Below are 26,199 nucleotides of genomic sequence, written 5' to 3' on the forward strand. Positions count from 1 at the left end.
AATCTGCCATTTAATGGTGACACTTGCGTGATGGAGGATATGCTGAATTTTGTTCTTTTTTGCTGTTGCTTCCTGTGCTCATGCTTTTCGACTCCGGGACGGAAACGGTGCGTTCCGAGGCGAACTTTTAACGACCGATTAACCTTGACCGACGATAAAGTTGAGCTTCAGCTCTTTCTCCCCTCAAATGGAGTTCGAATTTCGGATTCAAATCGCAGGATTCAAAAGAAGTACGCCGGAAGTAGTTTTCTTTTTAAATTGTATCATCTTTTGAGGTATGATTTTGTTTATATTTTCATCTGATTTGCGCACCACGCCTTTGGTGGCGGGTGCTAGGATTGGTTTTGTTTTTTAATATATAATAAAATTACTCGCTGTTTTTACATAGGATGGTTCGTACTTATCACTAGCTAGGGGGCAACTCCCGGTTCCATTGTTAGGAGCAAACATAATAATATACATCTATTCAATAGTGTTTTAAAAAACGTAGCTCTCTGGTCTGATACCGTAAAAATAATGCGCGCTCGCTCTCACAATTGCTACAACATGATTGCTTGAAGATATTGTCTCACTCGCCGTTGCACACTACCACCTAAGCAGCTACGCGGGGTTCTGGCCTTGAAGTTATACTGAGGAAGCGGAAACCGGCACACGCCAGCTCCATCTAAATCCTACACCGCTACCTTAGGCTTCCTTCACATAAGAGAGAACTTTTCACATCGATTTTCGCTGCGCCTTTTTTTGGCGAATTTAGTTTTTCCATATCTTTTGGCTCCTGTACGCATAGCGTACACTTCGTTTAACCGTGCCTTATGTGGGTGTGTATTTGTATCTTCCTTACATAAAAAAAAGCTACCGTGAGGAAATCCCGAGGATTAGGAAATAGCCTTGCAAATAAGTTAAATAAAACATCAATCTAGGAGAATTAAATTTAAGACCAAAATGATAAGCCTAGTGAACCGAAACATTAAAAAATTAAAGAAATTGAATGTACACACACAAAATATGCTATCCGAACGGAAAAACAACTGTGGCAGGCCACAGTTTCCGACGAATTTCTAGGAAGACCTATATGCACTTTCTGGAAGACGTTTGTGATTTTTGTCGCTACGTTCTCATTGGAAGAATCAAATGGATAAGCAATCAAAATGAACGTTGGGAACGAAAAAAAAGACATAAAACGTTGCAATCTAACCTGACATCACACATTAATCCAAAACTATGGCCGTGGGAAACCTCTACCTCCTATCCCTGTTTTTTCCCCCCGTTCTCCGTTCGTACTCACTAAATCAATAAAGCTTTTCTGCCGATGATCCTTATTTTCGCGCTATCTACAGAGGTTTTCCCTATCAGGCAAACACCATTCACACCAAGTTCTCTCGCACACAAACGTACACACTACTCACTCTCTTCCTTCCGCTGCCCGTTTGCACAAAATACGCCCTTACTACACTAGCCCTGCAAAAGTGTTTGTTTGTTTGTTTCTTAAAAGTTATTCACAGCATCACATTTTTCGTCGCCTACTTCCTGCCGCCCGTCGACACTTGGACGATCACCCAGCAAGCACATCAAACACAGGCAGGCACAGCACGGTTTCCGCCCACCACTTCCAGCAGCCCACTGAGATGCATAATTTTCCCATCCGGTGGAAAACCGTATGACTAGTGGGCGTGTGTGTGTGGGTGGATGGGTGGGTGGTTTCGTGCACCATTTTCGATGTCGTCCGGAGAAGGAAATGGCAAACGGGTTTTCACTGCACTTGCACTTGCACTTGTTGCTCGCGTGTGAACGGCGGACGGGAAATGTTTTTCGTTGGTGGGTGGGCGGCTCCACTGCACTGCAGCTTTCACACACACACGCACACACACGCGAGAACGCATTCACGCCACACATTAGGTACTGTTGTGTTTATGACTCCATGGCGGGTGGTGGTAGTGGTGGGGGGGGGGGGGGGGGGGGGGGGAATTTACCACGGACGCCACGGTTTGCCATCTTCGTCGTGCTTCATCTCCTGGTCCTCGTCCTCGTCGTGGTACGGCTTCTTCATCACGAGCGAGAGGGGGCTGTCGGGGCTTCCGCCATTGCTCGAGGACGACGACGACGAGGAGGAGGAGGATGAGGAGGAGGTGCTGTTGAAGGAGTGCTGCTGCTGCTGGTGGTGGAGGTGGTGGAACTGCTGGGGGGAGGTGACCGAGTGGCACTCCATCGGCTCGTACGTGGAGTTGGCGGGGCTGGGCGGGGCGTGGTAGGGCGAGGTGGTGTGCTCGCGGGGAACCCGCTCGTACAGCGAGGAGGCGCCCGAGTGGCTCGACGAAGCGGATCCGGTCGAGGCGGTGCGCGTCGGGATCGGAACCAGCATGGGGAGGGGCGCGACGGGGGAGACGGCGGCGGCGACGGCGGACTGCGGGTTGGCCAGGCCGGGTTGGCCGGGGAGCACGAACGCGATGCTACCGTTGGCGAGCTTGGTCGGGATGAGCTGGACGCTCGAGCCGGACACGCCGTTGGCCATGAAGACGCTTCCGTTTCCACTCTGGATGGCGCTGAGGGGCGCGAGCGGGTGCTGGAGGTGCTGGAGGTGCGAGGCCAGCTGGTGGTGCTGCAGCTCCTGGTGCTGCTGCTCGGGCGAGCTCGGAGGCGAGGGAAGGATGTGCACTTGCTGTTGCTGCTGTTGCTGCTGGCGCTTCGGGAGCTCCGTCTTCACGCCGTTGATGCAGTTGCTGAGATGCTGCATCAGGCGCCGCTTGACGACGGGTTCGATCTCCGGGAAGCGGCCCACCTCCTGGGCGCACTCGTTGAAGCCCGCCTTGAACTTGTTCATCACGCTCGGATCGGTCGCCTGCGACATGGCGCTCTGCTGGCGCTGCAGGTTCTCCAGATGCTTCACCGTCATCTCGAGGATGTCCGCCTTTTCCAGCTTCGAGTGGCGGGCGGGCTGCACAGAGGGAGAGGGGAGAGAAAAAAAACACGTGAATAATTAGTCACCGACCATCAAAAGAGCAGGCGAGGCGCACAAATGTTCACCGGGAAAAAAAACACCAAAGTCTGGTGATTTTTTCGTTCGCAAACAAAAAGCCTTTTTTTCTTCTTCAAACAGCACGTTTCCGATCGGATGAGAAGATACTTACGTCTTTCTTCATGGCGTCGAGGATCAGCGTCTTCAGCTCGTTCAGGCAGTTGTTGATGCGAGCACGTCGCCGTTTTTCCATGATCGGTTTGTTGCTCTGAAAAAGGGAGAAAAAACACAACGAACTATTAATTAAACGGTTCCGGGTTGATAGTCATGCTACATGTCTTCTTTTTCGCGCGCCCCGCAGCTTCACCATCGCTGATAAGATTAACCCTTGAATAATGACTGCGAGGAAGAAAAAATCTAACTTGTCGTACGCACGGACTACTTTGTTACAAGTGGCCGAGTCGGGTAGCGCTAAATTATTTATGTCTATGTTTTCATTTCGACACCAACAGATAGCGGCAAAAAAAGAGCCCAACTAAGAAAAAATCGATGCTTAATTACTCAAAATAGACATAACCATTTTTAATGGCGGCTTTGTGTCGAGTAACCGGACCGACTTTTCGACGGCCCTCGGGGTAATCTCTTTGCTCTTGACACTGAGACCAGGACGAACGAGTGGCATCCTGTTTTTTTTCGAACTCGAACTGGTACAGAATTCAACACCAGTAACCCCGTGACCTATTCTTTTCTTGTTTTGTTCTCTTACGGTGAGCTCGTACTATAACGTTGTTTTGGGAAAACTTACCCGACGATTATCGCTGGAGCGTTTGACCGGCTCGGCCGGGGGAATCTGTGTGGTGGCCGGCGTACCGGCGACCTGTTGCTGCGCGGTTGCTCCGATTCCTGTCACCATCTTGACGGCTGTGTGTTGCTTTTAGTTTTCGGGTAACAACTCCGTTCTCCTAGGCACTTCGGGTGTTTTTTTTTTGTTTTATTGTCAGGTTCCTTTCTCACGAACCTTAGTTTTTAGCCAATGGCTCACTTGTTTATTTCTTATAAGTTGTGCTTTTTCTTGCCACCTTTCACAAAACACAAGTTCACAACTTCAAATATCGTTCACTTAAAACTCATCACCGCTGCTACTGGAAGTCTGCACACTTTAATCCAGCTTTTAATCCAAGGCACTTTCTTGTTACTCGAACGTAATCCACTTGTTGATCATTGATGCTGCTTTGCTTTGGTCACTTCGATTTTATTTGTCACTCGTCTCGTTCCGCTCGGTTGGTGGTTGCTTGGGACCACGTCTGCTCACGTCGATCCGCTCTGGTCAAGCTCCGAAACGCGACTGACTCGGCTCGGTAATTGCGAGCAGCGTCGACGAGCGCGAACAGAAACGTAAAGAACAAGGAGAAAAAAAACGGAAAAGCGAAACGCGATACGAAACACACGATTTTGTTGCTGAGAACGGTGTTGAACAATCTTGTCCCGTGTTTGATTTCCGCGAGAAGCGCGTCCTGCTTCGCCGAGTGCTCGAACGAATCTGATTTCCAACACGGTCCTGCCGGTCACTAGATGCGTTTTTCTCCAAAGCCCGCCGGGCATTGCACGTTCGCGCCTCTGACGTACGCGCGAGAGAGAAAAAATCGCGACTCTCCGCTCGCTCTCTCGGCGCAAAAGGGCCACCGAAGTTACCGCTACCTGCTCGCATCGAGCGAGAGGGGGCTTACCGAGCGGGGAAGGCGCGTCGGAGCGGTGCGGCACTAGCGCGCGAAGGGTCGGGTGCAGAGCAAAGGACGAAAGTCCCGTGTATCCTTCGGAATTTTCGGGACTCGATGGAGGGGATGAGATTTTTTCCTCGCCTCGCATGCAACCCTCACGGTGTGTTGGTGGCTCGGTGACGATGTGTGTGTGCGCCAGGGCTTTAATTCGCTGTCAACGCGCGCAGGCTGAACAGCGGACGCAGCATCCCGTGAACTGTCAGCAGCCTTTTTCGGGATATTTGTCATATCGCCCTTTCACTCGCTCTTTCTCTCTCTCCCTCGCTCATCGTCCACGACTTCCCTAATCTTGTCACGACAAATCAAAGCATATCGTTCGTGCCTTTCTGTTGTCCCTTTTGCACACTTTTGGAATGATTTTTTCGTTTGGTAAAAAAGATCCCAATTCGAAAGATCACTGTTTTCACATGGACTTCACATTTTCTCCACCTCACGGGTACATCTCCTTCAGGAGTAACCGTTGAAAATTCCATCCCGCTCTCTTCCGTCACCTTCAACCTCCTTTGTAGCAGGTAGAAACGGTACCTTTTCCTCGCTAGCCCTTCTCCCTCACTCGCTTTCTCACTCTCTCACTTGCACTCACCTCATCCAAGCTTCGCAGGACGCAAGGGCATATTAATGGGTTCCTCTTTCTTCTACCGCCTAAAACACTAATGTTTTTACAGCCCCGAAACATGAGCAGGCTATGAAACCAAAAGGACAACGATCTGTACTCGGAGCCTTGCAACCTCCGGTCAAGCACGAGTTTTGTCCTCGTTCAGGATGCGATAACGATCGCTGGCAGTAGTTCAGTGGTTCTGCCAATAGATGGCGACACCGGTATCGAAAACGTTAAATCTCGAGCTCAAAAGAAGGACTTAGCGAATTTGAACACGAATGCAATTTCTTTCAGGATATTTTACGTAACCATTATCTACTGAAGTAACATTAGAAGCTGTATTGGATTCCAATGAATGGTTCCTACATTATAGACATACATAACATCCACACGCGATTAACGTCGATCATATTTACAAAACCTTGACGCGTCTTAATCAAACCATTTGTAACAAGCTTACGCCTTGCGCGTGAAGTAAATTTTCCAATAATCTTGATCCAACAAAAAAAGCATTAGAGAACTAAAGATCAGATCGTTTCACTCGAGATCGCTTCGTTTGGTCGGGGCCGAGATCTGAACCTTTTTGATTGCGGTAGAACCTTTACCTACCACGACGTTTGGGATGGGTTTCGCTAGAAGAGGATCATCAAGGGTAGGAACAAAAAACAAAACAAAAAAACCCTAAAAGCTGATATGTAACTAGGCTGACACGTCACGGAAGTGAGAATTGAACGAGTCGTGTGCCAGAAATGTGCGCGTAGAAATAAAACTAACCCAAAGATGCGAACAACTTCGTATTTAATAGCATTATTTAAAATACACACTCTGTACAATAATCTGGCATACATCTGATAACGTGAATAGCAAAAAAACCAGACAATATGACTTCTAATACTGGCCTATTTAATCAACCATTTACGTGTGTTACAAGTCAAACTAAATTTTTATTTTTAGTAACCAATTCTCTCCAAAAGTTATACGACAGTAGCAAAGTTTATGGACAAATTTCTTCACCACCCTTGTCGGGAGAAATTGAGAATTAAGAATGAATCACGGTGGCAAAAAAACGTCCGAATGAAAAATGCCAACCAAAAAAAAAGATGCACGAAAAAAAAACAGAAATTGTGTGCAGAGAAAAGTCCTTCCGCGACACGAGCGCGAAAGGGCGCAGGACACGAGAAAAAAAGGAACGGGAGATAAAAAAAAGGAATCACAAAAGAACGTGACCGAAAAGGAGACCGAAAGTAAAAATGAATGAGCTTCGCGATCGGGCTTTTGATAGGGATAGGGGTGGATGGGGTAATACGCACCCCTTAAGGAAAACTATAAAATTTTCTATCAACTTGGTTCTTGATTGTTGATTTTATCACTGAATAGGATTCATAAAGGTTTAAACTAGTTACCAGTTCAGGAATGTTTGCTTTTTTCGCTAAGAAAAACGTAATTTTTTCAGTTTTGAAAAACTTCAATTTTTGATCGATCAGTATCTGGTTGAGGCAAAACGCACCTTTGCTAGGGGTAATACGCACCACAACATAGGGGCAATACGCACCACAACAAAGGGGCAATACGCACCACAACAAAGAGGCAATACGCACCACAACAAAGAGGCAACATCTACTGTCAAATGAAGATAGTTTGTTTACAAACTGGTGCATTTTACCCCGACATACTGGGTGCATATTGCCCCCATTCATAGTTGAACACATTTTCAACTAAAATATGAGTAAATCTGCATACTTCCCGAAATTTTCATGAACAGTCTCAAGCACTGATTCTCAATTCACTAAATTTCGTATTCCTCGTGGGCAAATATCGGTTTTTGCACTTAATATTCCTTAGCGGAATGGTACGTCACATTATAACAAAAACTGTCTGAGCTGAGAATGATTTTGTTTTGCGTTTATTTCGCGTTTCTGTTGATGTAGAGGTATCAAACTCACAGGGTGACCATATTTTAGTTTGATCTTACAGGGTGACTACTTTTTACGCGTCCAAAACTCGTTTTTCAAGGGAAATTTGAAAGGGTGCGTATTGCCCCAGGGGTGCGTATTACCCCAGCCACCCCTATAAGGTTTTTTTTTTCAGGTTCGCTTTGTTCCATTCTCCATTTCTCGAATTGGTCCGTGTACCATCGCCGCGCGAGCCGCGTGTGCTGCCCCGGCCACGAGCCGCGCATGCAGGACGAATCGAACGGGCCGGAACACACAAACAGGGAGCGATGAAAATGGTGCACAAAAGGAAACGCGCGGAGTGCGCTCGACGCGTTCCACTGGCGCAGCGCCACCGCCGTGCGAACGATGGGGGTAAGGGGAAGGGGAAAACCCAAAGGGAATGATCGCGAGAAAAAGGAGTAAATCAGAGTCCGCGCGGACGTGCGCAGCGGTAGCGAAGACGATGACCATCATCATCATCATCATCGGGCTTGAGGGAGCTTTGTAAGAAAATGGGAAAAACAAAACCCCTTGACGGGGTGGGAGCTTTTTTCTCCTCCGCGGCGGCGGGCGCCATCGAGAGGGGAGGGGGACACACGCGCCGTGCTCCAGGCGCGACGTGAGTGAGACGACTATAGCGACCACAGCACGCGCGCTCTCTCGTGGCGCTCGCAGGTTTGCTCTCGCGATCGCGAAGGGGAAGCACGGGTTCGGGATCCACGCGTCGTCGACACGCACACGCGCCGCGCTGGGGAAGGTGTCGCGGCCCCAAACAATAGCACGCGCGATGCGAGCCCGTGGCGCGCGTGGAGCCGATCGCGGTTGCTCGATCAGCAGCTCGAAGAGTCGTAAAATTCGAGTAGCTCGAACGCGCGCGCGCGCCCGAGAGAGTCGCTCTCTCGGAGAGTCGTTTTAATCTCTCACCACCACCGGCTCTCCCACTCTCTCTCTCGCTCGTTTTTCGCGGTGCGTTAAGGGCTCGCGTGAGAACAGGTAGCGTGCAGGGGAGCCACAAACAGCAGAAGCCGCAGCCACTTGTTCGGCCCCCGCGATACTCCGGGATGCTGCGGAATGGAGCTTGGGACGAACACGGCTGAAGGGGTACGGCGGCATGAGCCGGTGCACACGCGCGCGAGCGTTTCTGTGTGTGTGTGTGTCTGTGTGTCCCTTCGTCGCGGAACACAGCGTGAGAAAAGAATTTCTCGTCCGTTGCGATCGTGCGCGCGGCTTCGGCAATAACGCCAACGGAACGCGCGCGCCTCTTAGCTCACGATCACGCGCTCTTCCTGTCTCGCTTTTCCACGCTCCAACACCCTCCTCCCGCACCCTCGCACCCTTGTCACCTCCTCAACTGTCAACTGACGAAGGCGGTAAAATGAGACGTGCCGCTGCATTCGGCGACCGATCTCTGATTGCATTCTTCCGCGGCCGGGGCTTACCGGGCTGCAATGGACGGGCGATTTTTTTCGGTTTCGTTTTCCAGCGTTTTCGCCTTCGCCAAACCCGACACCGGCGGGCGGCATTTTCTCGCTTGGTGGGAAGGTTTTTGGGGATCGGATTTGATGTTGGCTGCTTCATGCCATCGGTGTTTGTCGATGTATTTTTTTTTTTTCTAGCAGAACACCGTCCGTGGCGGATTGCGACTTTACCGACGATTCTTCGACCGTGCGTTGGTGTTGACGCGATCATGAGCGATCGTGCGGGATCAGGAAACGGTCCATTTCGTGGGATGGATGGGTGACGATGGATCATGTGTTCCGGTGGAATGATGTTTAAAATCGACAGTTTTGACAAATAGTACAATTTAAAACAAAATTAAAATGAAATGGTTCAACGTGTCATATCTTTACTAGCTTATTTATATGTTCAGATATTTTTCGTTTCTATGCATCCAGGTTCATAAAATATGCATTTGGGAGTGTACATTATAAAACATTTTGTAGTGATCAAAATAAACACTTACAAATAAAGATTTTCCAAGGGTTAAGAAAAAAATAATAAAGATATAATTATAAAAAATATTAAATTATAAAATATAAAATCAAACCGCAAGAACCAATGACTTAAAAAAGATAAATATTTCTGGCCAACGTAATGTCAATACACGATGGATCGTTGAACAGTTTCAACATTGTCATAAAACGGTAAAGAAACAAACTGGGAAAAAGTTATCTTAAAATACCGATACTTGATACATTTTTTTCGTCTTTCTTCGCATAAAGACTTGAGCAAACTTTAATGTTTTCGTTAGAAGATGATTTTTGCTGCTAGTATAAACGTTTACCCCGTCGAATAGCAATTACCGGAGGTGCCTTCGATTTTATTCTGGACACTCCTTCGTAGGTGTGAAGGTCTGCGAAGAAGGCTACCTTAAAATCCCTAAGCCAACGTCCGTTCGCATGACTGCACGTCGGCGCAGACGAGCCGGTGGAAAAAACAACAAAACCTCAAACCGGAAACCGTCTGCCAAACCGTTGACCCTAATCTCTACTGTAAACAAGCGGGTCCAAACCGTTGCGTTTGCTGGGCAGGAAGATGGGCAGGAAGAACGTTTTCTCAATGAAAATTCTCGTCCTTACATGCTCGACAGCCCTTCGTCGCCAGCGAAACATATCGGAGCGGAAGGTTTGGCATTCTAATCGCCAATGAAAACAAATCATCCATCATCATCCGACCGGCTAATCCCTTTCCCGGAGGCCAACGGTCGGACGTCGTCGGTGCGGAAAACTTATCGCCTTTTTCACCCGGTCCCTCGAACGCGGTGGTCCGAGGATGGCTCCAGAGTACCAGGGAACAGGTTGCCATTTCCTAGCAAAGAGTGTCCGCCCGGAGTACAGTGAAAGGCAAATATTTGACCATTTGGCACTCATTACTACTTGCGTCGACTTGCGGCGGAGGTACGAGGGTGTACGATGGGCAGGAGGGAGAGAAACGTGCGCAGACTTCTTAAATCAAGTTAAAACAACATCCTGTGGCAGGGATTTGCGGTGGACGGATTTTGTGAATGAAACAGGTCTTCAGGAATCTCCCTTCGGGGATCTCTTTTTTTACCCCTTCGCGCGACACGGAAACTACCCGAAAGGATCTTAATGGTAGCAGTCTGCACACAAGGAGTACACCAAAAAAAAAAAAAAAAAAAACCTGACCGCAAACTTTTCCTCACGGAGGAAATGTTTTTCTTTCGCCTTACGTCTAAGCTTCCAGCAAACCGTGGATGGTAATACATTCGTGGGCGTCACGAAGGAATGTTTTTCTTTCCTCTGGATCTAACCGTGGGTCATGGTCGCTGGAAAAACAGACGTCCGTGCTGTTAGTGGAGGAAATGAACCTTGAATGCAAGGACATGCTAGGCACGATTAATGGAGGCGCAACATCGATTGCAAAAGTTTGTTTATTTTCGAACCAGTTTCGGAAGACTTTTCCCCGACTGAGCCGGTCTGAGCCGGGGTGGGGGCCGGGATTAGGGTGCGGTTGATCCAACGTCAGACACCTCGGGAAGGACGACGACTTTGCAAAGTCTTTGCAACGACGGTCGATCGTCGTAACGACGACCAAAAGTTAGATCACTCCCTAGAAAATTCATCGAAACATTCATGGTTCAGTATTTTGAAACCAAAGGTTTACCAACTCAAAATCTGACATATATACTTCGAAAGATAAGCCGGTGTTGCTGTGGTGTGTTTCATGTCGCCAAACATCGTGGATGATGCTGTTGGCCGGAATTTCGGGGAAGACATTTCGCCACGGTCGTCACACCAAAAGGCCCGCCGTGCCATGAAGTGTGGGAACCAAAAGGTTTCGCTCGATGGACTTTATTTTCCGCCTCCCTCTTCGCTGCAGATTCCCTCTTTTCTCAATTACATCCGTTCCAAAGCGCACCCCGGAGACACGGGGCGAGTGGGAGGGCCGGGGATCGTGGCGACTTCCGCGCACGAACCGATTCGCGACGGATCTCGCGGATGATCGCGAGACGGTCGTCTTTGTGGCGCACGACCCATGAAGCTGCGGGCGCGACTTGCGATAATTACTTCTTCGTTTTTTTACCCCCGGGGGGTGGCGTGTGAGTTGGTAGGCGAGGGTGGATGCATTGGGAGATTGCTTTCTGACCGGTGGGAAACGTTTGGAGCCGTTTCTGGCTCGTTTCGGATCTCGTAAAGCTTGGAATGAGCCGTAGGAAATGAGCAATCAATTTGAAAGCATTTTCATGCGATGAGTCAATTTTTAGACAACTGATTCTTGCTAGGAAGTCTAACAAAAGAACGAAAAATTATATCTGAATACTCATGGCGATAAAGTAAATGATAGAAATTGGGTTAAAACTTACAATTAAAGAAAATGCTTATGTTTTAATCAATAATGGAATTTGTGTTACGATAACATCAACTACCTCAAAAATAAAATTTAACCATATGCAATGACTGAAATGGAAAATATCGAAGTTTTGGATGTAAAACACCACATTCGTATCAAACAACCAGCTTCGGAAACCCTGTTCCCAGTTTCGAAAGAATTCTTTTTTTCAATTTTTCCTTAAATAAATTGTTTTTATTCACATCTATTATAGTTCATGTCAGTTTTAACGTAATATCAGTCTTTTTAATGTAGTCCAGAATTTTACAAAACCTTGTTAAGTTTCATCGATATTTTGATTCCACAGTTACAAATGCACATTCTTTAAAATTACTTGCTAACTTGTTTTTAAATTGCTGGGAAAATATTGCATTTCAGTTGTGAAGAGAAAAGTTCTTGTTATTTCAAATAAAAGTAAACCCTGTTCGATAGAATGCATTTCAAATAATGGGAATGCATAAATTAATTATATAATAAGAAACAACATAATAAGCATAAGAAAACAACAGTAAAATGATTAAAATATGGTATTTCATTTTTAAATAGAAGACTCAGGGTAGCAACATAATATTTATAATATGCATGTACTGCCCTTATTAGTCACCATTGTAAATTGTACATTGATTTGATTTATTTTAGGTATTAAAAGGGTGGGTATTTTAGTTTGCAACACTTATGAAAGTATGTGAAAGCCCATTTTTAACGCCTCGTTTAAACCCACCGAACTGACCAAAGGATGCACTTAAGGGTTAAAAGCCGGCGTACGCCTGACTCACACCGGCCTGCCCAGAAATGCCGTCCGGAGGGCTTGGCCCGCTTCCGGTCCTTCACCACCACCACCACCACCACCATTTCCCATGCTCAAGCTGATACTTGACTGTCATCACGTAGGTCTCCGCTGGGTTCATGAATCCATAAACACACATACTACACTCCCTGTTTTCTTTCTTTCATTTTTTCCCCCATCAAGTTGCTCGCGATAATGTGAAGTGGCGCAAAGTAAAACCTTCGCCGTTTCGCGGCAAAGATGGCAACAAAACCCCCTGCCCGGGAGCGGGCTTATCGTGCCGAGCGGTGCGGCTTCGGCTTGAATCACCGGGCGGCAACGAACCGGGCGCCATAAGGCCAGCCCGCCGGCTAGAACGTGCAACTAGTGGTTACGCGGCGGAAGACGGCGGATAGTAGTGTTGACCGAGAAAGGAAGGAAGCAGCTCTCGGTAGTTCGTAGAACCCGGCGATTGCACCGGCATCGAGATTCCAGCCCGTTTCAAGAAGGTGATGATGAACACGTGCACACGGGGCGATTAGCGTACGTCTCGTTTTGCGCCAACATCCACATGCACACACACTTACTCTGGGCATGGCGACAAACGTGCACGCCCGCGGAAAAGGTGGATGCCTTCGAACGCCCACCTTAGGGCCGAAGTCGAGTCGCCAGCAGCGCCACGCCGTTGTTATGGCTCTCCGCTTACACCGATTCATGTGCGCAAACATGTGCCCCACAGATCGCGGGGCGGGTATCGGTCGGGCGCGAAATTCCATCCACGATTAGCGTGGGCTTTACGCCACACCACCCCGCAGTTCGCCGATAAGCATCAACACCCCAAGGGTACCACAATTCGGCACGGTACGAGCAATTATTTTCCCATTCGTTACTCTTGTTCACCTGGGCATCAACGCCGGCTTGTGGCACCGGTTTGTTAGGAGCACGGCGCGAACATAGGGCTCCCGAACGGCAACATGTGCGCCGGTTGCACGGTTCTATTTGTTTTACTTTTTCCCGCTTCCTTATCGCTCCGCATCAACCGATCACGCTTTACTGAGGCTGACCTAGAAGTCAAATGTAGGTTTATGGTGGGTTTTCTAACGTCAATGAATGCATCGTCGTTTGATGAAATACGAGGTAAACGTGACAACGTGTTTGAAAACTTATTCCGAGTGGAATGGAAGAAAGATTACAAAAGAAAGTTATACTTCATTGAGGAAATTGAAAATTTTCTTTGATTAAAAATCGGACTTCGAAGACGAAAACCTGGTTTCTTGCAATATATTTAAATTCACTCCGAATACAGTTATTCTACATTGGAAAATAATCTGCTAACAGTAGGTTACTTATTCTTCGATGGAAAATTGTCACCAAGCGAAATGTTCAATATTCAGTTGACCAATACAAATATATCAACAAGAGCTAAATTTCTCCTATCAAGACATGAATTGATTCGTAACTTAATTTCATAAATAAATAAACTAGTTTAAGATTAATATAAGTAGCAATAAATTGGTATGTAAAGTGTTTCAAGCTTTAAAGCAACAACCAGTTCATAAGAGATGTAACTAAACTCTTAGTAGCTGCCATCATGTGAAGGAAAAACTCTACACATGTAAATATTTTTTATATAATAAAGCTTCAATTTCCTTTCAAAAAAAAAACAAACGAATGGTTAAATCCAGTTTAGGCTTTATTCATGATCATTTCTATGTAAATATTTCGTTTCAATTCCTTGATTTTGAGGACGCAACTTGTTTGAATGTCGGTTTATTCTTTTTGAAAGCCGGTTTGAAACAGTATGTACAAAAGATTTCACTTTCAATCAAAACATAAAAAGAAAATAAAATACCTTGCCGTCGGTAGGAATTTTAAAATGTACTTTTCATAGGAACGGTATTTATTTACCGTAAGTTTAATTATTCAGTTATATTTAGTTATAGGGTTTCTTTCGTTCCAATTAAGGGTTTGTTTCGTTCCGATTAATTCCATCATTCATTACTTACGTCTAAAAGTCTATTTAAACATGTTTGCAAATTGTCAAATGATCTTTTCGAGTTTAGGGCTTCTTTCGTTCCGCTTGATTCCATTATTTATAAATTCTGTCTCAAAGTCTACTTAAACATTTTTGCAAATTATCAAATGAAGTTTAAACTAAAAACTTTTGGTTTTTGTGTATTTTCAAAAAGAATTATTAGTTAAATTTAACGAAAGATTGATACGTTTTCGATTCATTTGGAACACAATCTACTAGCACAAGTCCCAGTTGCACTAGCCTTGCATTAGTATTCGCGATCCATAAGCATAGCAGCATGGTGCTAAAACGTGCCCCTGGTCTTTATTTTCGCTAAGAGAAAAACCCTGATGGAACACCCTGAAAAATCACGTACCTCTTGACAATTAGAAACAAATAGAACTGTAGGTAAGAAGAGAAAGAACACCTACTTTCCCATTAACGTCAAGTAGAACAAGGAAAATTACACTTCGCTCCCGTTTTCCTAGATTTCCAACCCACCCTCGCACCACTCGTGTATGTGTGTGTGTGTGTGTGTGCATGTCATCGACGTCCGAAATCGCGAGGCACACATCATCGGCAACAATCAGCTCGACGGATGATGGTAATTGTTAGCAGCACGTTCCGCGGCGGGAACCTCAAGCGACGGTTTTCAAAACACTACAAAATAACCAATTAATTACCGAAGGCAAGTCGAAGGACCGTGCCACCTAACACTTGCTCTCCACCCCGTCGTCGGGCACGTTTTGTTTTGGTTTGTTTTTTTTCCCACTTCTCCCTGGGAGGTCACAGGCAGAAAGAAGGTGGCCCGACTTGGTTGTCGTGGTCGTCCGGGACCAACGCGGAGGAAAGTAAGAAAAGTAAAACACACTCCCACCGAATCTCGACGTGATGTCTCGCCGACGACGGCTGTACCCGTCTCCCACGCTTGGCAACGGGTCTTGGACAACGGTCGGATCGAACGCTGCATGTTTCTTTTTATTTTCTTGGCGGGAGTCCTAATCCAGTGTGGCGGATGATCGCCGTGCGGGAAGCGATTATTCTTTTCTGGCTTCAAGCGCCATCAAGCCGAGCTGTCGTCTCGGAAGAAGGACATGGGCGAGGTTTGGGGTTTCGGTTTCGGTGGGTGAAAAATTAGATGGAATTTGGAGCAATTTTTCTTTCCATACCGAACCCCGACCGCCGGGTGTGGGTGGCGATCGTTTGTTTTGCGACCCCGAGAGCGTGAGTAGGTTGGAAAGGGGAATGGGTGAGGTGAGGGGGGTTTAGAAAACAGTTGTTTTTATAACAAATGTCTTTCGACGAGCTTGCTCGAGTGCTTAAGTTGACGGGTGGGCAATATAACACGTGATAATAGGGTTAGCTCGCTCCTAAGGAAGTTCAATCAATTAAAGAGAGTGATATGGTTTTGCATACAAATATTGCGATCATTTTTTGAATGAAGGAATTTTTCCTTAAATTTACTAAAAATTTCCGTCATTATGCTATTTTTAAATTTCTAAAATAAATTGCATTAACATTCTTAATTTTATACATGATCGCCAAAATTAAATTTACCCTCAATAATTTTCCCTTTTTTCGCAAACCGCATCAAACGGATCGACGCTGCCAAACACGGACGATTGAGCAAATTTTATGGCGCTACGCTTCGATGGCGGCTTCCGATGGATAACCTTTCGGCTAGCTCGTCCGCGGGAAAAACCCCAGCCACGCCAGCGGGTGGAAAACCTTTAAAAAATGCATCGACGCCATCGAGCGGCGGAAGCCATTTGGGAAGAAATAAATTTGCCGCACCGAAAGGAAAGCGAACATCTCATCGTCGCCTGTCGATTGCAATCAGCTGTGCACATCTGCATCTGCCCGGTGGGAGTGCATTCCGGTCACCCTCTTCCCCAATCCTTCCCCCCTGTGTGTGTTGCAGAATGCAGTTTAATTGGAGGGTGTTAATCTTTTAACCCCTCTCTCTTGCCCTTCTCGGGTGACGCACCCGGTTCGGTTGTCGATCGTAAAAATCAACGCGTGGTGAATCTCCAGGCAAAACGGTCGGATTCAGGTTGCGAAAAACAGGAAGCTTACGTCAGCGACCACGCTTTTCGAGCGGGAGGCGAAAAATTGACTCGTAAACCGCGCCCCGATTAATATGGTCGTCGGTGCGATTTACGAGACCGCTCACCTACGGTTGGCGTAGTGTTGGGAAAATGGGAAACCTCTGGGTACCGGTGAGTTAATTTAGTGATTGTTGAAAGGGCAACGGGGAGGGATTAACATTTTCGCAAAATGGGGCAGCTCTTAAAAGGGAAGTTCCATTGATGATCACATGGACTCGAAAATAATCCCTGAGTCAAGACGGAAGGTAGGTTTAATTTAAAGCAACGTAATTGAATTTATTTTCCCGAGTAAAATGAATAAAAATTAAAGCATTCAATTCTTTTGATTTTAATATTTTTGAATGGGAAAAATGAATGCCACCAGTTACTTCCAACTGACTTCGATTCTCTCGCATTAACACCAAAAAGTGCGTGACAAAATGCACCCCTTGGAAGAAAACTCACTGCTCGGGTGCATTCTCCACATTCCTGGGCACGATTAGCATTTCAACGTGAGCAACTCAATCGAAACTCGTAAGGTTTAGGGCCGGTTCACGTCCAACACGAAAAACCTTAAAATCCCCGTTGGAAACCGATACCGTCCGGAGGGGAAAATTATCATAAACCCCGATTCAAAATCAACGGCACAGACCCGGACCCTAACCCGATCCCTCCGGAGGGCCCCTGATATCCTTTAATGGCTTACGAGGAACCTTCGGCCGACCATTTCCGACCGCCCGGATGAATACTAAACAAACCACACGATCGTTTCTTAAGCGCTCCCACTCCCCCGCGCGGATCGCCAGGGAACCATTAACCCGTTGGCGTGAGGTAGGCCCGGGCTTTGATAACTTCATTAGAATTATTTTCCCTCCTCTTAGCTTCTACGCCCAAGACCAAGTGGAAACGATTTTCCTCCTCACCGGGGATGAAGGGTTGGGCGAGGAAATTTATTCCAAACGGAACGATAAAAATGTCACTACGTAAGGCGGGCGGGCAACCGTCCGCCGAAGACGCCGGTAACGAACGCTAGGCAATGTGTAAACAAGCATAAACATAAATAATTTAAATCCTACCCGGAATGCATGGCCACGGACGTCTCCGGACGATGGCGATGTACCACCGAGTGGTTTCCGTTGGAAATCCTCCAACCAAACGTAATCGAACGAACCGGGCCATGGATGAAGGATGCCCGAGGAAGGGCGAAGTAACGCCACGCACAAGATTAGATACCGATCTCGGGAAGCTGAGACCTTTTCGATTTTATTCATTCGTTGCGTGTTTGGTACGGGGCTTCGTTGCCGTGTCGAAGCCGGTTCTCGTTCGCAAACCGATCGAGGATCGAGACATTATCGATCAGCGGGAAGGTCGAATGTGCGTAAATCAGGGAATTTTCGATGTTTCCCGGGACTGTCATTGTTGTTGCCCGTCTCGGTTGTTCGAAAAGGTGCGCAAGATAAGATAACGTCGTAGAAGACAAACGATCGTGAGGAAAAGTACGTACGTACTTTCGAGGGAGCGGAAAAGTGTTCTACCTCGTTTCGTTAATTTTAAATGAATTCAAGAATGGTGCATCGTCGAGCGGGGGGTTGGGGGGGGGAGGTTGAGGGGCGGACGCAATGTCGTGATGCCCTGTCGACAGCCTCCGGAAGTGATGCCGGTGTCGAACTCTTCGCTGTTCGTCCTTCCCCCAACTGATTGCGTCTTTACTTCAGGGACTTACCATTTTCGAGTCCGTGTTTATTCTCTCCCTCTCTGTCTCTCTCTCGGGGGAGTGTGTTTTATTTTTCGAGTTGCCAAAAACGGAGAATATGCAGTCAGAGACCTCTGGGAGCCTGCACTGTTTTACACAACAACCACGACGGTATTTATCGATAATAATCGCATGAAAATCCCGAGGGAAAATCGACGTTTGCCAAATCGCCGAAAGAGGTGAACGAAAAAAAATAAATAAAGAAAGCGGTACGCCAAATGGAGAAAAACGCCGAAAAGGGTAACGATCCAAATCCTGAACGATGGCCCAGGACAGCTGCCGACGCGAACGACCGACGTGATTCGATAATGGCCGCCGGCAAATTATGACCAATTATGTGAATTCCCGTTATGCACGCGTGAATTTGCCAACTTTTCCCCCTTTTTTTCGGGCTGTAAATCCGGGCAAACGGGAACCAAGAAGTTCGTCCAATGGAAATTCATTTGAAATAATGCATCCAAATATTAATAAATGCATGCTTTTGCAGACAGAAACGCAACATAACCTCGGTGGTGGTCTCCCGTTTCCGGATCTCGGTTCGATCAACGGATGCTCGACACTCGTTGGCGGATGTTTATGCTAATAATAATAATGGCGGCCCAACACCCTTTCCCCACCCCGGGGGAGGAGAAGGAACGCGAACGCAGAATAACGGTTTGTTTACCAACACAAACATACACACACACACATATGGTTTGGCGTAAATAATATTAAAATAAATCTCTCTCTCGCTTTTCTCGGATGTTGAATTAAGTCGTACGGGACGAACGCGATCGCATCATAATGTCTTGAAGAGGGCACTTGCTTGCAAGACAAGCGAATCGGAGACATTGAAATGGTTGGAAGGAAGAGACAGGGAAAGCAGGGTGGGATCATCGGATCACTTTACACATGTAACGTTGACAAACAGCTTGTGAGACAAATTAACTGCATCCTCGTTCGGCTTCCAGTTGAACAACTTTGCTGATGAGCCGACAACGAGTGGATTTGAAGCGTACGGCTTATTATTCTTGTACGGAGGCATGTTTGCAATACAAAACAGCAGGCTGAAGAACATGTAGGCTTCTTTTTAGAACAATTCAAACACATATTCTTTCCTATACCGAGTGACGAGTAGTATATGAAGTTCATTCACTCTGACGAACGGTACGCCTCTTTCTTCGGCAAGTGCCAACTTTCCATGAATGACCACAGCGCGCCCGGCCGGAGTTTCCATTCATGAAAACAGAATCCACACGGTTTCCCCCGGACGTAATCCAATCCGACTTGGGGTGGGAATATTTTCACACGCTTCCCGCAAAGTCGTCGCCAGTTGAGACGGGAGAAACGACTTGGAAAAAAGAGTCACTATCATTAGTCAGCAACTGCCGCTCGAGAATCGAGAGTAATGCTACGTTCTTGGCCGGAAAACCGGAACTTCCAGACGAGGTGATACTCTGGAGGTGGCTCGCAATTGCCCCCCCGCCTACCATCGCTTCTCCAAAGTCTGGCGTGACGAATGAATTCGTCCCCGAATGGGACAGGGGGTGAAGGTGTCGTTGAATGAAGCGTCTTTTCCGATCGCCTCGCCGGCGAGGCGAGCCGGTACATCCGTGGGTGGAGGTGGTTTTCCGTCGGGTTCCCGGTGGAATGTAATTAGATCAAAAGACTACTTCCCGACGGACGGACGAACGAACGCGTGGGAAGAATGTTTCGTGGGTTGGCGTATGGCGGGAAAAGTGGGTAAGAAATTTGATCGTCAGTCTTCCCAAAAGCGACTTCGACACGCCCGGCCTTCCGACGGCACGGAGACGTTATGCAAAGCCAACCCGTTGCCTTCATCCCTTGCCCTCCATCCCGTGGGAGCCAATCACGTCAGCAAAAAACGGTCTTTCCGACGCTCGCTCCGAGAACACGAGATTTACGTGGCCCGTTACGGGCGGTGTCGCTTCTGAGTTTTCCACGAGCCACCGGACGAAAGCAGACGACACGCCATTCGACACGGGCTGGGAGGGGGGGGGGGGGGGGAGGGGGGGGGGGAGGGGGGGGGGGCGGGGGCCATTATACCTGGGGCCCGCACATCGGCACATCGGAAAAAGCCGCACTCGCGCTAATTAATGCCGTAATTAATCCATCTGCTAAATGCTAAGTGATTGCATAATTTTCCCACCACACCGACCGGCCCGGACGGGAGGGCGATGTTGTCTGCCGGTGTCTGGTCACTTAATTTTCCAATTTCACCTTTTGGCCACGCGGATCCGATGCGAAGGGGTCCAAGAATTCACTCCAGAAGATGTGGTAAACGTGTCTCTCGCCGTCTCGTGTGTCTTGTGCAATGTTTTTTCCGATTGCCACTTTTCGTCACCTGTACACAAGCGGAACGTCGCGGGAAAGGGCGGGGGCAGTTCTGTACGTCGAATGTTAGCTTTGCTACTTCAATTTTCACATCACCCCTCACTCCACCCTCCCTCCTCCCATCGTACCGTTCTTGTACTTTCTTTCCGTCTGGTGGTGGAAAATATTATTTTTAGCGTGACATTTACACCACTTTCAGCGGCTTCCAACGAGTCTCGCGTTACGAGGTCACTCGATGGCAGATATTCCGGGTTTGCCGGCCAAATAGTTCCACCCCAACCCTCCGCTAAAGATTGGTATATAGGTGAGAAAACGCGGTCGAATCGTATCGGGTTGATCACATCGAGCGCGGGGCGAAAAAAAGGTGCGAGCTCGCACGGAGGAGATCCTTCGGGGTAAAAATTCTGGGAAATATGTAGTATAAAAAATAGTTTGGCAGAAACACCCTTCTCGGTAGCATAGCTGGAGGCGAGAGACTTAATTTTATTGAAGAATTGTTAACCCTGTAAACAGATCAACTTATCACTTTTTTTAAGACAAAGTTATCTGTTTCTTTTGCATGTAGCACGTTTTTAAGCTTTTTTACCACGTTGACTGCCATATCTTTATTTTTTTATAGCCAGCTGACATTAACTCTAAAAAGATTTTCCCCCTTAAAAAAATAAAACTGCAATTAAAGACAATAATAATTATAATGACTAATTCTTTGGAACGCTTAGTCTTTGCTTGTTTTTTTTTTTCAAAAAAAGATGATAAGCATTTTATAAACAAATTTTATCTGGAATTTTTGTACTAAAAAGGTGTACTAAAAACGCTCGACAGTATACGTAGTTAATGCAGTAAATTGTTCCTCTTTGTTTTGTGTTTACATTTCTGATCTAATATTAATTTATGTTTATGCACGATCCTTCAAAAACAACACAAGAACAGTATAGATATTTTTCAACACATTAAAAATATAAAAGTACCCACCTTTTGCATGGTTTTAGAACTTAATGCGCCCTTCAAGGGTTACCCAACCGAAGACCGAATAATCCTTAAGCGCCCTAATGGCTTCACATTCTTCAGGACGTAGCTTATTCTTTGCTGTAATTATATGGTAGCCACACGAAGCGAAGGATCTCTTTCAACCCCCGGCCCGGAGCGATGAACTAAACGATGGCCTTAAAGCACGGGTCCCGTTAGTATGCACCTCGGGGTCCATTTTCTAATCGTTCCTGCGGTCCGAAAATCGGTGGTTTCTTAATCAAGGATAACATTCGCTTTGCGTGGCCACGATTTCTTCGTATTTCGCTGGTAGCCTGTTGTTAGCGTGATATCCTTGATCAACGGCATAAAGCATCGCAGGAGAGGCCTTGTGCGCGGCTTCCCACGATGGTACAGTTTTGGCGACTCCAAGGTGTTCTAAGAAGTGATCCCGTGTTTCTTTTCCTTTGCGTGTTTTTTGACCCCCAGCCTGGAAGAAGCTGCTTCGAAGCAAAAACCAACCGCACCAACTAGCCGTGGAACGAGGAAGAATTGCGTCCACTTTTTCCCGGACCGGTGGATTTCTCGCGTGCAGACAAGATCAACCACGATCGGCAAACCGCAGCAGCAAGTAATCACCTGCGCCGTGGAAGGCTCCATTTGCTAGAGCGGACGTGTTTTCTTAATGCCCCCCGTGTGTCGTAGTAGCCTACGCTTCGCCTTCTCACGAAATCTACGCCTGCTTGCGGACGAAAGACGAACGGCTCTCGCTTCCATATTGCGCACGGATTGCTGCGATCCTGCACGTACCGGATTTGGCGTAGAATCCGTGCAGAAGGCCCGCACTGCCCCGTAATTACAGTGTAAACAGATAAAATGAGAAAATCGATTTCGCAGCTTTCGTGTTAAAATATTAATCCGCACCGCCGGCAAGCGGTCGCGTACGGATTCGTGTACGTTGCATCAGGATTGGATTGGACAGTGGGAGAAATTTCATTTCCACAAGTTCTTGGCTTAAAGCAAGTAAAATAAGTTTGAAAATGTTTAAAAAAAAAGGAAACATTCAAAATTGATAGATATTTTTAAAAAATATATACTTAGAACAAATAAATATTGATTTTATCATACAATAAACCCAGTGTGAAGAAAAGAGTGTTAAGAAAACAATCTCATGAAAAAGATTGAGCGATTGCAGCTGTGAAAAACTGAGAAAATTCCGCTGCAAAGTAGAACCAAGGTATAGCGTGGATTGCTTCTGATCCTATCCAACAACCAACGCATGCTTAAGCCAATTTTGTAAGCCCACCTTTACAGTTTCCATACTAGGTCTTGGAGGTGGAAGCTGCCTTCTTCAGAAGCATTTTCAACTCCACCATTTGGCAAGCCACCGATTGAGGATAGTTGAATGTATAAAAAAAAAAGTTCGCTACCTAACCAAGTCTCCCTAGAAGACCAAAATCTCGAAGACATGTTTCTTAAAGGGATTGTAGAGTCTGTTGTTTCATTCATATGAAAAAAAAAGTTATGCAGGGAGAAAGAAGAATTCTCCAAAGCACCCACAGGGCATGCCAAAATGGAAGGGGTTTAGGTGAGGCGGAAACCCGGACCAGAACTTCTTCACACCCACAATCGAGGGTCGAGGGCGCACCAAGCTGATGAAAATATTTATGCCAAATGACCGTGTTGCGAAAGGGAACCGTCATCTTGTGTGCAGTTTTATTACGCCTTCAGGATCACGAAACGCAACGAGGGGGTCCTGTCGGGATCCCTGCCAGCAGGGTCTTAGCCATTTGGGCCGCGTGGAAGTCCCACTGCGAGTGGCCAGCACTCCGGGGCAGCAGGGGTCTCGAGAAAAATACAATATCCCCGCCGCCGGGCGTTTCACAGAGACGAACCGGGAAGAAAAAACATCGTCGTCGGGTGAGCTGTGAAGAGGGTTTTTTGGGTGAAGATTTTATTCGCAACAATCGATCGCCCGCGGGTCACGGAGCGTCGCGTTGGAGGTTGGAGATAAATAATAAATCGAAATAAATACCATTAATAGGTTTCGGGCCGGGAACACCACGCAGGGAACGTTTGCTCATAATATTTGAGGATCGATCGGCGGGCGGCCAACGGAACGGGTTGGTTCGTGATCGTCTGTCGGTCCGCTGGCTCGGAGTGTTTGCTCTCCGGGTTGAACGGTTCCGGCGGACTCGGCTGGCGCAAGCCTGGCCGTCCCGATGTTTACTGTCCGATCGTGCGCAACGTACCGGATAAATTATGAGCCAAATTGGAGTGCAATAAAATAAAATACGAAAAGCAATGGTGCCCCGATTTGGCACAACGAGTGGAGTAAAGGGAAGCTCGAGCACACGTTGGTCTCGGCCAACGGAACACGGGCGGCAATAGTTGAATCGATACTGCCAGTGTTTCACTTTTTCCCTTTTTCGCGCCCTCGTCGAAGTGCGCTTTATTTCCTCTCGTGTTTTTTTTAACCGACGATCCTCGAAGTGACGCGTTTTTTGTTTTGCAACACCGTAAAAGCAGAAGTATGCTGCCAGCATCCTGGAGCAGCTGAAGTGGATGACTTTTTGCTCGCGAAAAGGATCGCTTGATTGCATCCCCTGAAGGGGTTCCGAAGTCATACCCGAGTGTCGAGTGTCGGAGAGCCCTTGGGAGATTAATGTAGGATTTTGGAATTTATTGCACGTTCGCAAGCAATTGCAAATGGCGATCGGGGCTGGAAGTGTGGATCCGGGCATTCGTCAGTCGTTTGCCGCCGAATAATCTGTCGATGCCAAAACGCACTCCCGATACTATTCTTCTACTTCTTGAGTTGGTTTTGGTTCTTAAAGTGCCTGCACCAGCTTGAAATTGCAATCACGTATCGGCACAATCAATAAATGACACTACCTTGATGGCTCGTTTCTGCAAATGCAATCGTGACTCAGGTGGTTTAATGGTATCACTTGATTGCGGGCAATTTTTTCGCGTTTTCGACGAATAAAAAACCAGAGGTTTACGATCAACAACACCTTCGTTCGATCTGATCAAGTTAGGGAAGTTTTATCTTAATTGGAAGAGTGTTGCCATTATTGTTTTGAAGTAGCGTTAGTACGGGGTTTTGGTTTATGCATGTAATTTTGGGAGCGATTGTATCAATATTATCGATTTATAATATCAAGAAAATTGTTAAAATCTTCGAAACAGTCCCTTTTTCCACAAAATCATGCTGTAAGCAGATAGTTCAATCAATTTTAATTTAGATGTAACAATAGATGCAAGGAAATCTGGTTTCGACTGAAACAAAAATTGTATGCATTCTAACACTGACAACTGATTGTCATAAATTTTCTAAACGAAAATCCGATCATCTTGCAAAAAAGTGGATATTAAAATATCAAATCAAACATTTAATCTCCCCCTTTTTGATTGATTTTTCAGTAAAAACGTAAAATAAACTAAAAAATTCGAATTTTAGTGTATTTTTAGAGAGCTTTTCTACATTACCATACCAAGTTTATCGTTCAATGAGTGCAACGATTTCTTTCGTGGGGACCCTTCTCTAAGTGGGCCAAAGTAGATACTTTTACCCTATATTTTTAGCACTTGTCTATTTTAAATTTTCTAGATAAATATGCAGAATGTACGATAAGTTTGGAACGATAATTTGGTCGATAATTGTGTTTGTATTTTTAGAAATATTTTTAAGATATTTTCGATTTTCAAACCTGTTCAACATATTTAAACTTTCGCTGCTAATTTCCAAATAGTATGTTCAACTTATTTTCCCCATTCAATACACTTCTTAAGATCCTTTTCCAAAACAATTTTAACGATCGTGTGATCGCGTTTCGGTTTTACGTACGCTTGACCACCGGCGAACGTCACCGATGCCGTCATCGGACCTGCCAACAAATCGTCGCACGCAAATGAACCGAAAACAGCCAAATTTAGTGCCCTGGACGTTGGTGGCGGCGAGGCCGGGCGGTCAGTAATCTTTCGGTGGGACCACGACCAATCGTTCACGGATCGTTCACGGCAGAAATTCCGCGTGCCAAATTGACGCGTTCGAGTGGCGGAGTTGAAGAAAAAAGAATTGAAAAAAATACACCCCCTAAAATCCACATACCGATCACTCTTCTTTGACAGACGCAATCTGTTGAAAAGCGGCCCAGCAGGGTGGCAGTGGTGAGGGTGCGGGAAAAAGAACACAGAAAAATGCATTACTCACGCAGAACGAGGCGGCGTCTTTAAGAGACCTATACCGAAGCCGATCATCGCTCTAGGGAGGGGAGGGGAGGTGCTACAATTGTCACCGCAACAAAGACCCGCCAAGAGGCAAGAGTTAACGATTTGTTAGGTCCGGGGTCATCCGAGACATTCCTTGCAAATGGAAACATCCTTTCCCTGGCCCCGACCAGCCCGTCTGCCTTCTTGTTTCAAAACGGTAAAACGGTGATCAGCTGCTGAGTGACAGGCAGCAGTTTTGGCAAACGTACTCGGAATAACAACGCGTCGCCGGAATGTGGCGGATCGCTGTTGGCGCATAGAGCAAAAGGCAGACAAAACTCGACCAGAGAAAAAAAATCTATAACAAACCACCCGAACGATTTTGATCCGCAAGAACCAAGACGGGGATTTGTTCGGGAGGCAAAAAGAAGAGGAAGAAAAAAAAACCAGA

General features: G+C 46.6%; 1 protein-coding gene across 1 annotated transcript; it reads right to left on the reverse strand.

The window, feature by feature from the left end:
* Window positions 1-1,966: 1,966 nt before the first annotated feature.
* LOC131263667 (protein hairy) lies at window positions 1,967-3,866 on the reverse strand. Its single transcript, XM_058265901.1, has 3 exons — window positions 3,759-3,866; window positions 3,126-3,221; window positions 1,967-2,932 (listed from the first exon to the last, which is right to left on the reverse strand). Exons 1-3 carry the CDS (start codon window positions 3,864-3,866, stop codon window positions 1,967-1,969), a joined length of 1,170 nt encoding a protein of 389 aa, XP_058121884.1.
* Between the last annotated feature and the right edge of the window lie 22,333 nt (window positions 3,867-26,199).

The sequence above is a fragment of the Anopheles coustani genome, chromosome 2, assembly GCF_943734705.1.
Source record: "Anopheles coustani chromosome 2, idAnoCousDA_361_x.2, whole genome shotgun sequence".
In the NCBI taxonomy this organism is placed as follows: domain Eukaryota; kingdom Metazoa; phylum Arthropoda; class Insecta; order Diptera; family Culicidae; genus Anopheles; species Anopheles coustani.